The 14,626-nt window shown below is 31.9% G+C and overlaps 1 protein-coding gene across 1 annotated transcript; it reads left to right on the forward strand.

The window, feature by feature from the left end:
• The first annotated feature begins 5,097 nt into the window (after positions 1 to 5,097).
• On the forward strand, positions 5,098 to 12,884 carry LOC128163051 (allene oxide synthase-lipoxygenase protein-like). Its single transcript, XM_052826507.1, has 15 exons — positions 5,098 to 5,716; positions 5,953 to 5,997; positions 6,718 to 6,846; positions 6,938 to 7,035; positions 7,703 to 7,835; positions 8,078 to 8,173; positions 8,258 to 8,354; positions 9,135 to 9,252; positions 9,446 to 9,538; positions 9,728 to 9,788; positions 10,370 to 10,481; positions 10,858 to 10,949; positions 11,033 to 11,209; positions 11,437 to 11,600; positions 12,108 to 12,884. The coding sequence occupies exons 1-15, from the start codon at positions 5,255 to 5,257 to the stop codon at positions 12,220 to 12,222; spliced, it is 1,992 nt and encodes a 663-aa protein (XP_052682467.1). The 5' UTR covers positions 5,098 to 5,254; the 3' UTR covers positions 12,223 to 12,884.
• Positions 12,885 to 14,626: the final 1,742 nt, after the last annotated feature.

Below are 14,626 nucleotides of genomic sequence, written 5' to 3' on the forward strand. Positions count from 1 at the left end.
AACGACTCTGATCGCCAGTATATGAATTATAATCATGAAATCGGAAAGAAATTATTGTTGAATAATTTAAAATAGGAACACTCTTTTCAATAAGAAAACATAAAACAAAAACGTTTCATTCGATGATTTTTTTCTAGCCATAGAGTAGAAGTCAAGTAGCACGCGGCGTATTGCGTGATCTGTACTGTTATACTTAAACTGATTGACAGGCGAAGCACGTGGAGTCCTGAGATAAAAAGCTGTGTTTGTGCTTACATGTACCTGTTATCTCATTCAACTATTTATGATGTAATGTATCATTTTTTGGTACATTAATGTACCCGGTAAATGATATTTTTATCGCAAGTTGATATGTAAAAATCCCTCATGTATAGAGTAGCTGAATTGTTCTACGGATTCACGGAACGATAGTCTAACGTGTAGTTGTTTGTGTCCATTTCTACAAACAGTTCTTTTGTTTTTTTTAAGAGATTAAGAAAAGCCATGAAACTAACAAAGTAGAAGTTAGATATATTCAGACTATACACACAACAGATTGTAATGCGTTACCTAACAGATGTCCGTGGAAAGGTGTGAATACCGGCATCTCGTGTACACCTCTTTAAGCGTCCAAATATACAGAGTTAGTTGTAAAGTACAGTAACTGCTAAAAAACAAAGAAAGACAATAACACCTGTTGTGTATAGAACCAAAGATAAGTTTTTGTACACGTATTTTGCACGAGTGATTTTTGTTCAGGTGAAATCACGACGCCATTACCAGCTATGCGGGAAATAAAGTTGAAAGTTATTTTATGGAATGCGTGTACTTATTTCCGTTCAATGCTTGCATTTAAATTACTAAGAGTTTGTACATGTATTTATTTACAATTTATCATATGAGTAATTTTTTGTCTATTTATTGGTACAAAAATAGCTCAAGAACAAATAACTCGAGTCACCGGTAATATGTGGTTGTCATTTACTACAGCACATACATTAAATTGGTTTAGAAAAAAAAGCGCATGACTTAAATTGATTTGAATTTTGATAATATATCAATTGACTAATAAATATATTTGGTAAATTAATTTGAATTTATCTAAGAACAAATTAATTAAAAGGTACAAATATACGATTACAGATCACAACTTCACGTTGAAAGCCCCGACAATTTTCTGGGTCTGCGTAACTTAAGTCGACATTCTTTTCATTTTTTTAATTTAAAAAGGATATACAATTATATATATATTTCAACCCTTGTTTAGCCATAGTGTATTTATTTCTAAACATACCCTACTTTTTTAGCGTCTCGGGTAACGATCTCTCTCTCTCTCTCTCTCTCTCTCTCTCTCTCTCTCTCTCTCTCTCTCTCTCTCTCTCTCTCTCTCTCTCTCTCTCTCCTGAGAATCACTTAAGGCTATGTAAAGTCCAGTATGTACCCAATGTTTCAAACATTTCATAAAAATAATCAAAATAGTATAACTACGAATTTTGTGAACGTCAATAGTTTACAATCGGCGATGCAAGTTTTGTCGAAAAACAAAAAAATGATTACGGTCTAAGAAAGGAAATATTTTTTGACTGTTTTAATAAGAATAACAGTTTTAAATCTTAGTATGTGTTATCTAATCCCGTATAAAAAATCTAGCAAAATATTAATCTTATCTGGTCAGCGATAATCGCAGCAATGTTAAGCCGTCCCGATGCTAAAATACGGCTTGAAAACGATATTTTTTTAATCATCGTAAAAATACTTTGACCGGGAGTATTTCTTAAAATCTATGAAACATTTATTGACACCGATGTTAAAGATTACATTTGATGCATTTTTGTAACTCATATGTACTTTGTAATCACGTGACGGGCGAATCCTAATAATGCGTATGATCTATATAAATCGCATCGGCACAAGGTGATTAATGACATTAAATCATACATATTTTTAATAAAAATCCTTTGTTAAGTCATATACTTTGAAGTTCTTGCTTGGGAAAGAAATAGATATTTCGTTTATGGGGGATATTGTTGAAACATTCCACAAAATCATCAAAATAATGCACCTTTTTACTAATCAAAAGCGATTTACAAAAAAATTGGGGTAAATCCGTTGGTTTCCCAAGCACGATTTACATATATTCTCTACCAATATTACGTAAAATATTCTAAAATTATGTTGATTTTTCACCTGCGCCAAGCTGGTTTTAGAAGCATGGAAATTCATTCGTTCAGTTGTTTACACGTAGCAGGGAGAGTCTCTGGGAAATACCATTGTCTTTTATTAAAGTTTTAAAACTGCCGATTATTTGATACTGGTTTTTAATATGAATAAATTCTGTACGTCTCGCATTAACGACAGCATCTATGTAAAGGAAACATGCGGTATTATACTGGTTTGATATAATTCACTTTTAAGGTAAAGAAACATTCCCTGAGAACTATCCACAGGAATGCAGATCGTGACATCAAAGTTAATTATGACGTCATATCGTATGAAGTACAGACAAGTGACTTTCTACATATCGCTGTAAAATCCATTGGGAAGCCTTAACATACCCGCGATCTCCGTCCGCATTCATCGAAAGACATTAGGTCAAGAAGCCGTATATGGAAGTTGCTCACTAATTGCACGGTACGATACGCTTTTTTGTCCGTCTGGAGGGGGGTCTTGCATAAATTATCTTGCACGCTTTTTGCACGGTACGATTCGTTTTGTGAACGGTACGGCACGTTTTGTGAACGGTACGTTTCGATTTGTGAACGATACCGTTCGTTTCTTGCACGGAATGGTACGGTTCGCTTTAGAGGTGAAGTAGCACGTTTCAGGGTCTGTAAAAACAACGAATTCTTCCCCCCTCTCTCTCTCTGTCTCTTTCAGCTTGAACTCTAACTTCAAATTTGGGTCATTCATTCAAAATTCACAAGTACAACGGTGTATTCATTATACAAAGTGATTTTTAACCGAGTCTTAGCCCGTTTAAAAATTTGAATAGTCTCAACTCATTGTCTACCCAAGTTATACGAGTATAACCTGGGTTGCGACAGTTTACGCTTTTTAATCCGCGAAGCGGATTACAAAAAAGCGTTAATTACTCCAACCCAGGTTAAACGAGTATAACTTTAGGTAGATATTGAGTTCATTCCTTATAATTTAATTAAATTGGGCAGCCTTAACATACCCGAGTATTTAACATGCGAGTACCCATTGTTGCCGATTGTTATAAAAACAACATGATTTCAGATATGTATTCGTTGTTTTTGCTACAAACCAAAATAAATAAATAAAACAATATTCATGACACTCTAAGAGTTTGGAACGAAGAAAATTTACTTCAAACATCTCGGAATTCACCTGAACAAAGGTAAGCATATGAAAACGTATCTAATTGGTATCCGTGCGATGACACATGCTAATGGATGTTTGACTTGTATTCCAGTTTGATGACAGGACATTTTTTGTTTAGGTCAAAATTTGAAGAATATGTACCAACGAATTCTTATCCCACCCCCTTGTCTCTTGAAACTTGGCCTATAACTATATATATATATATATATATATATATATATATATATATGTATATATATATATATATATATATATATATATATATATATATATATATATATATATATATATATATATATATATAAGTCTACAGCTTTGTTTATTAAAAAACAACAAATTCTTACCCTTTCTCTGTCTGTCTGTCTCTCTCTCTCTCTGTCTCTCTCTCTCTCTTTCTCTCTCTCTCTTTCTCTCTCTCTTTCTCTCTCTCTCTCTCTCCTGCAGCTTGAACTCTAACTCTTCAAATTTTGGTTATTCATTCAAAATGCACAAGTAAAACGGTTTATTCATTGGACAAAGTGATCTTAAACCGTGTCTGACCCGTTTAAAAGTTTGACTCATTATGTAATTTATTTTTTGAAGGATGTGAAACAAAGTTCAAATTAAACAAATATGCTGTCTCGCCGACCAAGGTTTGAACGAGCTAACAGCAGGGGGCATGAAGCAAGCAAATGATAGTGTTATCCGGATCTCTCTCTCTCTCTCTCTCTTTCTCTCTCTTGCAGCTTGAACTCTAACTCTTCAAATTTGGTTATTCATTCAAAATGCACAAGTAACGGTTTATTCATTGCACAAAGTGATCTTAAACCTTGTCTTGGCCAGTTTAAGGATTACGTTTACTCAGGGGCGAAAAATAATCATCTAATAGGAACGAAAAACTACTTATTCTACCTTGTAGCCCCACTATTGTGGTGTTATTTATCACTTTCAAATAACTAGGTCAATGATCTTCTTTTTCTGCTAGTGACCTCTGAATTTTTTTTGAAAAAATTGTCAAAATTTGTCAAAATTGTCCACCATTTTCATTCAAGGTTTTCTTTATTTTGTAATTATTAAAAATAATGAAACAATTTGTATGTTGGGAAATGATAAAATACGAATAGCTTAACTAATTTTATATTTGACTGAATGGTTTTAAGCTCATATTTTCAGTTTAGTTAAGTCGGAATTTCCTCTATCAATTTCCAAAATTGTACCCTTTTTTGATCGAGTTTTACAAAAAACTGACTAATAGGAGCTCCTAACCATTAATTGCCTAAATCTGTTTTTGGTGTCTGTATTATGTTGACATTAACATTATATAAGGTCAATGATCAAAATTGATATTTTATCTTGAATCGATTTTATGTATTTTAAAGATTTTTCCAATCGCGTGCCAGCCAGTAATATAAATTTACAGACGAGTAAATACAACCAAGAAATATGTAAAATGATATGAAAAAACATATAGAAACTTAACTTTTGCAATTACAATGCAACAGAATGTTTTAAGAGAAAAAAAGAAAATGAAAAAATAAGTCCGAATTTCCTCTGTTTTAATATTAATCTACCTTTGTCGGATCATATCTTCCTCAAATAAACAAATCATGGAATAAATATCGATAATTGTTAATCACGTTGTTGTTTTGTGTTTTTAAAACAACTTTGGACTTCAGATATTGAACTTTGTAAAAATATTTTTTGAAAACCCTGAGTAAACTTAATCCTTAAAAGTTTGAATAGACTCATTATGTATTTTTTTAAGGATGTGAAACAAAGTTCAAATTAAACAAATATGCAGTCTCGCCGACCAAGGTTTGAACGAGCTAACAGCAGGGGTCAGGAGGCAAGCAAATGATAGTGTTATCCGCATCTGTGTCATTTAAAACATATGTTGTAAGAAGGCTAGTTCACACCAACAAATTTACTGAAAGAACATCCACGTCGAACAATGACTACCTACGAAATCAAAGTCAAGACTGGGGACCGACTGGGAGCCGGGACTGATGCCAATGTGGAAATAGTTCTACTTGATGGCTCTGGAAGACAAACTAAACCTGCCTTTCTAGACAACTGGTTCAGGAACGATTTTGAGGCCAGACAGTTAGATGTTTTCACTATTAAAGATGACACAGATATTCCTGATGTTACAGAAATCAAGATACGAAGAGATCAGGCCGGGATGTTCAGCGATTGGTATGTTGAAAAGATAGAAGTGCTGAACAAGAGGAGTGGAACTGCCTCGGTTTTTCCAATTCTTCGTTGGATTCGTCCTGATGTGGACTTGTACGTTGGAAAATATGATACGCTTCTTCCCCAGTTTGACCCTAGAAGAGATCAGAGAAATGCTGAGCTTGAGCTGAAGAAAACGCTCTATGAATATGAGGAAAAGGTTCCTGGCCTACCGGTTCAGGTTAATGTCTTATATAATTATTATTTAACATTAATTTTGCATGATATTGTCCGTTTGAAACCACTGTATTGACATAACAACATACTAGTTTATTAGGTCGTATAAGATGACAGGTATGAATAACAGTATGATACTTTTTGAAATTTTATGGTAAAGGTTTGACTTAATAAAAAAAATGCCAGTTTTAAATATTAGTATAAGTATTTACTGTTTAATAATGCAGTTAATTTTATCAGGTTAAAAAGGTTCCTGAGGATGAGGAGTTTTCAATATCTGCAAAGGTAATGTGCATTAATATAAATATTAATCAGCTTTTTTCTAAAGCTATTGCTAAAGAATCACTAATTTTAGCATTTGCTAAATTGTAAACGTAAATTACAATGTTATTATTCTTTAAAAATATTTGTTTGTAAGTTTTGAAAATTGGAATTTCTAAATTGGAAATCATTCAAGTGAACTGCATATACATTTTTTAAACTTGATAATATTTGATAAAAATTGTCTAGCGCTCTGAGTTTTTCTGATACGGAGTTCTCGGTACAGGTAACTGTTATAATGTCAGGCAACTACAAGAGACCTACTTACAATGACTCTTGTGAAGACTCACGTTTTTAAGTGCATTTTCCAAAAAAGTAGTTTAAACATTTAATAAATTCACACGATCAAAAAAGAGGCATTCAGTTTACACAAAAATGTAGGCGAACAGAAATGGGGAACGCTTCGATCACCCCTTACTCATGCGTCGGTTTGAATTGTCTGAGGCATCTTATCTTTTAGTAATCTTTCAGATTATTTTGATGCTATAGCTTTAGATGTTCACATCTTTTTTACATCAAGTGTGATTCTTAAGAACTTAAAAAATACATATACTTCGAACAACAAAAATAATTATTATTTTGAAAACGTATTAGTGGTCTAAGCTATAGAAAGCCACGTGTCTTTAGAGAAATGATAGAAGCAGATACTAAAAAGTCGTGTCTCCACTATTTTCTTATATCTAGTGGGATCTTCTTCAAAGAAAACTCAGCCTTCTCTCGGGAAAAAGCGTGGAAATGATTTTTGGAAGTGGCTCATGGGAAACTTTAGAGGACTTGACTGGTGTCTATTCAAAAACATTCGGAGATCCAAAGGTAAACATCCTTTATGCTTCTATTGTTGTTGAATGTGTTATGGTATCTATATAACATGCACATTATGATTTACAAGTTTGTTGTTAAATAGGAAATGGAGAACTGGAAAAGTGATGAGCATTTTGGATGGCAGCGTTTGAACAGTGTCAATCCAAACCTCATTCGTCTTTGCACAGAAATACCATCCAAGTAATAACAATATTTGAAAATATTTTACTGCATCTTACTTTCATTAATCATACGACTGTATCAATGGTATTTAGTTTGCTACGTATAAAACAATTATTGTGATCGGCTTCGGCCAATCACAGTTGTGTCAGTATTGGACATTCGACAGGTTTTGATATTTGCACATGCATTGCGCCCCGTACTAGTTTGTTTACCATGCGACGATGCGACGACAGCTTCATGTCAATCTTAAATTACTTGAATTTTACTAAAAACCATTATTCTAATGCGTTTTCCTTGACTTGATATTAAAACATTAATACAGTTGAATGATCATTCCAATCACGCTTCTTTACAACGACTAAAAAATAGAATTAAATTTCGCCTTCCAAGAGCAATTTTATTCATACTACTTTGGAAAGAAACAAAAAAAGATTTGCCCTATTGATCATGTTTATTGCTTTTAATACTTTCGCATTACGTTAACCCGAAGCTCACCAGTGATATCACATACCGATCATTCCTTAAAAGGAATATTTTTTTTACACTAAACCATGCTTGTAAAAACAATACGATTACATGTATACAAGGTTACATGTATACGCTCTCGTTTTAAATAATTAGCTTATATTAGTTTTATATGCTTTGATAACGGCTTCAAATGGCCAATCTTTTTATTTACCACTAGGTTCGGGGTGACAGAGGAATCTATTAAAGAAAATCTCGAAGGACTGACATTGTCGGAAGCCATGTCCAAGAAGCGATTGTTTATCGTTGATCTTGAAATACTTGATGGAATAACTTGTGTTGATGGTTACATTGTGCGTATAAATTATGCAACAAATACTTGAACATAATTTCAATAAAGCATCTTCTTAAGATTTTTTTTTTTAAATTAACCAAATAATTGTTCATTATTTTATCACTTGTAGGTTTGTTGATAAACTTTACAATGCTTTTTAAATACACTTCGGTGAGAAGATGAGAAGAAATATTTACATTATAGAATACAATAAAGCATTTTGACAATGTTCGTTTATTTTTCTTCGCTTTTATTGTACAGTCCCCAGTTCCGATAGCCCTGTTCTTTGTTAACGGTGCTGGGAAACTCATGCCTGTAGCCATCCAACTTTTTCAACAGAAGGGACCAGAAAACCCTGTAAGTCTCCTGCATACATTTATTTCACATCATTTTGTAATACATGTAGAATGGGCCATTCACTAAAAAGATATTTTTTTTCAGGTTTTTGTACCGACTGATCCACTGTATACCTGGCTTTTTGCCAAAATGTGGTACAATGTTGCGGATTCAAATTATCACCAAGCCTTAACGCACTTAGGTATTGAATTTATCGAGATAAAAAAAACTTTTGAGGTTTAAAGTACATGTAGTATATAACAATTAACACTAGATAACAGGATCTGTTTTCATATATCCGAGTCTCTTACGGGACCAGACATAATTGTATTAATTCTTCTATATGTATTGTTAATTGTTTGTCAGAGTCACGCATATTTTGATTGAACACGTTTATTTTTTCTGACTAATCACAAGATAACTGGGACCAAAATTAGTAATACTCATCGTTACAGAAAGAAAAACATGAACTAGATAGGGACCTCGTTTTCCCCAAGCAACAAATCTGATTTAAATTCTTAAAAACAAATAGCGGTCAGATTAAATATAGGTCTATTATTAGGTGTAAAAAGGTAAAACTATGTACACTACTGTGATTTAGAAAAAGTGAGACAAATATTTTCATTTTTAGGACTATGGACTATTGGTACATGTAATAAAGTCATTTTGCAAACATGAATATGAACGTATTGATTTGTTGATTATGTGTTTTTACAAACGTTTATGTATTTTTAAACATGTTTTGCGCAATAGTACGAAGAAATCGAAATACACGAAAATAGGATAAGTGTGTGTAATTTTCTTAACATATGTTTCACTTTGATAATACAGCAAACGTTTGAGTATTATTTGCATAGCCATTGTGTTCAATCCTATATTTGAGACGTTAAAAATGAAGGGATATTGAAATATTTAAAATGCAAATGTTAACCCAATTGTTACATTGAACAAAATCAACAACAAAATGATTTTTTTGAAAAAGGTTTCACACATTTATTAATGGAAGGGATATGTATAACAACAAATAGATGTCTCTCGCCATCACATCCAATGTTCAAATTGTTGGCGCCCCATTTTCTTTCCATTATCGCCATTAACGAGTAAGTGTACAGAAATGTTACAGCATTAAATTATTTTAAAAAATTTGAAATCAGTTTTTCTTTAGCATCTCAGAAATATTACGAACGTACCGTAAAAAGTATGAGGCATCATATGAATTATTTATACAATAATTTTAAAAAAATAACATATATGTCTATGATTTAAATTCTCTTTCTTTATGTTGTTCGGTAGTCGTGCTCTGAAGTTTTTGGTCGCACCAGGTGGATGGATTGATAAAACAATGGCGATTGGGGCTGTCGGCATTTTGGAGCTTACTAAGAAAGGGTTAGTTCTTGTATTCACCTTTATATTCCGAAGATTCACTGAATTGCACTTGCGAACAAAGCTAATTCTTTCCACAATCGTACCACGTGGATTGGGGCTTGATCCAAAACACGCAAACATTTTTTTTTCGTTTTATTTGACCCTTTATTCGAATTAAGATTTATTCTACACTTTGTTTTGAATAAATAGTGCTGACTCCTGGAGGATGAACATCGAGGGAAACTACCCAGAGTTTCTAAAAAGCAGAGGAGTAAGTGGGTTTTTTTTCTACCACAACAAAAATTGTATGTGAATATTTATGTATAACTGACATATTTACATGGTGTTCAGTTTAATACAATACAACTGAAGCCATTGACTAAATAATAAGAATTGCTATTTATTAAATAACATAATAAATGACAAAGTACAAAATGCCAAAAAATACCAAAATTTAAACTACAAAAATCACAATACTGTTAATCAAAGGAATAATTCTATATATAAAAAACTAAATAAATAACGCAGAATTGTAACTAAAATAAACAGAGAGCAAAAGGCAATGGAACATGGACATTTCTATAAAGTGTCAAAAATGGGGTATCTACGCAGAACGTAAGACAATAAAACATGGCCATTTCATGTACAAAAATATGAAACTATGAAGATTTTCTAAATAGCAGAGGAGTAAAAGTTTATTTTGTCCACCATAACAAAAAACATGTAAAAAACATTAAATTGACGAAATTACGTCCCCATGAACCTTTAAAATTTAGGCAATCCAGAAAATTGGCCCCCACGGAATTAAATGATTCCACAGTACTGTAATTAACGTTTTACATATTTTGATAGGTGTATTGCAGTGATGGGTCAATTTTGCCGACCTTCTATCAGCGGGATGACTCCATGGTGTTATATGGAGCAATTCGTGACTACGTGACTAAATATGTCAACTTGTATTATGGTGAGTGTAGAAATGAACAGAAATTTAAAATGAGTTCAAAAGCTTTGTAAAAAGATTGAAAGTATATATTTTCATTGTATAACGTTTATTCCCTTACAGTATGATGAATCATGGTTTACTGTTTAAATGCTAAGTTTTAAGGTCTTGTTTTTCATTAAATCAGATTTAACAGTTACAAAGAACCATCAAGTCAAAATGTTGTGTTGAGATTTTTACTGTTTTGAAATTAGATAATGTCAAATCCACATTTATTAAAAGAAAAAAGTCATAGCATATATAGTGAGTCACGTTCATCAATATGTTCAAATGCATCTTAAATGTCATCAGATCTTTTCTTCACTCAGTTTATTTGCATATATAATTTTGTTTTCTGTAGACACAAATGACAAGATCATTAATGATGTGGAAATTCAGACGTTTGGACAAGAACTGACCAAGTCAAAGTCAGATGGAGGGTGTGGAATTCCGGTAAGTCGTTATTTAACATTTGCACTATGTGGTTGACAGTTGCATTTGTTTTTAATTTCAATCATTTTATTTGTTTATTATAGGGCGTCCCTTTTGAAAACGGAAAGTTCAGCAAAGCGGATCAGCTGATAGAGGTCTTCACATCCGTGATATTCTCTAGCAGCGTTGTACATGCTGCTGCAAACTTTCCTCAGTATGATGCTTACGGATTTCCCCCCAACTATCCTCCAAAAATTAAAGGAGTTCCGCCGAAAAATAAAGTACGTTAAAATGATAATAATAAATTTCATACTTTTAAATTGTCATAATTCTCGTCCTTTTTGCAAGAATTTGCAGTGCTTTTTCTAAAATATATCGGATAAGTCAAAATTTATTTCACTTTTTTTTTACAAATTATAAAATCTATACAAATACACCTGAAATTCATGTTGATCCATAAAATTGAAGCGTTTATTTTTTTTTCTCAACCGATTTAATATATGTGCAGAACCCACTGAAAGAGGAAGACATCGTAAAAAGCTTGATCGATAAGTCTACAACACTGGACACAATGGTCATCACTCGAATCCTCAGTGAAAGGAGTACCAACGCTCTAGGAGACTTTGAAGTCACCTACACCTATGATCCCGCTGCAGTCAAAATTGTAGAGGAGTAAGTGTCATGGGAATAATGTATGCAGGGTTATTTTCGGTCCGTGTTATTTTCGCCCTTCTTCCCTGCAAACGGCTTCGCCTCATCTTGAAAACGACCAGACATGGGGCGCAAAAAATGGGAACGAGTATTGCCCTGCCTACATTACATGTATTTATAAGTTTCAGCACTTATTGAACACGAAATGGGATTCTTTGACGTGGTAGTCGAAAAAGTTTGATAAAAAGGGATATCTCGTTTTATTTTCAATTATTTCTTTTTATTAAGTTCATTACAATATGGCGGTGCAAATGTATTTTTGTGATAGAGAATGAACTGTAAACAGACAAACATTGATGCTGATCATAAATCAAGATTTATATGTTTCGTTACCTCAACATTGTGTATATATATATGAATTTTTAATTTTTAAAAAGTAAGGCACCACCTGTTGGACACGTAAGTAACGAACAAATCATCGTTTTATTACCTTTTTCATATTTACATTTTTTTTTAAATTGATTTCAGATTTAGACAAAACTTAAAGGACATCAGTTTGAAAATGCATCAAAGAAATGAAAAATTGGTGCAAAAATATGAATATCTCTATCCGGAAGAAATTCCAAATTCAATCAGTATTTAACCTACAATTGAGAACCCGGAGGTGATCCACAAAACTGAAAACGAAATCATATGGAACATGATACGAATGAAGTTCACATTCTTTATTGCATGTATTAAAAACAAAAATAATATCTTATCTGTTGGAGACTTTTTTTTTTAAATTTCTTTTTCTTTTGAGATTTGGTAATGGGAATTTTAATATATATGAAATTCAATTCATGTTATGGTACATGTATGGTATTATGATATTTTTGTTATATTTAATTTTATGATATTCATGTTTGAGCATAGTTTAATTTGTTATCAAACGCTTATACTGAGCTTTATATTTAATATGCTTGTGCAAGTTATTGTATGATAATATCAATAGCATATACTTACAATTTGAATGTACATGTGTTAATAAAGCAGAAAATTTTAAAAAAAAAAAGAATATGAGAAAAAAAATCTTCGTTCATATTTTTCAAAACCACCTTATAAAAATGTTGTACTTTTAAAAGTTATTTCAGTGAAAACCCACTTAAAGTACTTGATTTCTATAGAGCTGTTGTATAACAATATTTTGTGTAACATTAACTGGACTTCTAGGTCTCAAAATATAAACATTATTTTGTTAATTTTAAGGCTCGTGTCCTGTTTTTGTTTACATAGTTTTAATATACCAGGACAAAAAAAATTGAAGCTGATTTGTCTATCTTCTTATTCATTTTAAGTATAAATAAACAGTTTCTAACGTTAAACACATTTCTTTTAGGTTTAAAACTGGAATTTTCACTTCAACATTCAAAATTTTTGACTAAAATCGTGATTATGCCCCTTTAAAATGTTCTTCAGTAAAAGTAAAACATGTTTAGAATATGACAAGCATATGTTTAAATTTTACTATTGCTTTGAAAATTGTCATTGTTGGATTCTTTGTACACGTAGATTATAATAAAACAAGAAATATAATATGTAAAGCCATTTATGCTATGAATTGTTCGTCAAATTACCTTTATTTATAAAACTTGGAATATTCTTAATTTCTCAATTATTGATTTCACTTTAGAAAGTAAGCTTTACAATTTCCGTCTCCTCTTGATTATGTTTTTTTTTTGTGAACAAAACATGAGATTTTTTTTTACAAAAGTTTACGTTCGAAGATGTGTTTTGGTACTTGTGATAAAGTCCCTATATTTTCAATCTACTTTTATCAATCAGATAGCCTTTTAAACTAAAACTTATGGTCTCTTTTCACCTAAAATGTTTTGTTTAAGTAATTGATTGGGCCAAATAAATCCCATTTCAAGATTCGCAATAATTTAAAGTATACTTGTGCACCGCCTTCACGTCAAAATTCAATATTCCGTCGTAGTCAAACTGTTAAAGTCTTAGTTAATAGACGTACACTATTTCCGTATCTTAACTCAAACAAAATTGAAACTTGCGCCAAGGTTAGTCAAAATTAATGAGAGTACAATTTCTTTTTTCGAATTAAGGTCTACAGAAAATTTCTATGTAGACAATTAACGTTTATACTTATCACCAGCCATGGACTATTTGATGTACTGTCAAACATAAAATCCTTATTATTTTTAAATACTACTTTTTTAATAATATGTTTGGGTTTGCTCAAAGTCTATGCCTAAACTTCAATAGCATCCGTCACTAAGAAAAAAATATATATGAACTGTCTCAAAAATCTCCGAAAACCTACGTACAACCATCTGTTGAGAAATAGGTCGTCCATTTAAGTTCTAGCTTTGTCTCAAAATAGGGTACCTTATTCTTAAAATGAGTCTCAGAAACTATCAGATGGCACGAGATATATTTTTGTGTCTATGGAGGTACATTGAAGAAATATTTGAAGTGAAAAATATATGTAATTTTTTTCCTTAGTTACGACAAATATTTTTATACCTTTGCCCCACTTCAAAAATAATTTTGATTTTTAGAACTAAAAAAGAAATTGGAACTAGTATTAAGAAATGTGTCGTATTCAACAATGACTCTTTTGAATTGACATCAATTTTTCTATGAACATACAACGTCAATATACCTTCATGGAAACAGGAGTTATAAGTATGGACTGAATTTTGTTTGTTCTAAATATAGACCCCATGCCGACTGATAAAAATGGGGTACCATATTTTGAGACATGGCTACATCATTAACGTGCAAGATTCAACCTTTTTACTCAACAAATGGTTCTACAGTGGACACAAATCAACGCCTTTAATATATTGTACCGATTTTTAAGTCTTTAAGAAAAGTATCGAGCTGTGCCAATCTAAAGTTGTTCTAAGTGATTAACACTGCATTTTTCTGGTCTTGTGTAGGCAATTTATAGTAAAAAAAAACACGTAAAAATTCAAATTCATTGCTTTTTAATTACTTTAACAACCGGCTTTGATCTGTTTTCTTTTTTTTAAAAGTCAATTAAA

Source organism: Crassostrea angulata, chromosome 9 (genome assembly GCF_025612915.1).
Source record: "Crassostrea angulata isolate pt1a10 chromosome 9, ASM2561291v2, whole genome shotgun sequence".
Taxonomy (NCBI): Eukaryota; Metazoa; Mollusca; class Bivalvia; order Ostreida; family Ostreidae; genus Magallana; species Magallana angulata.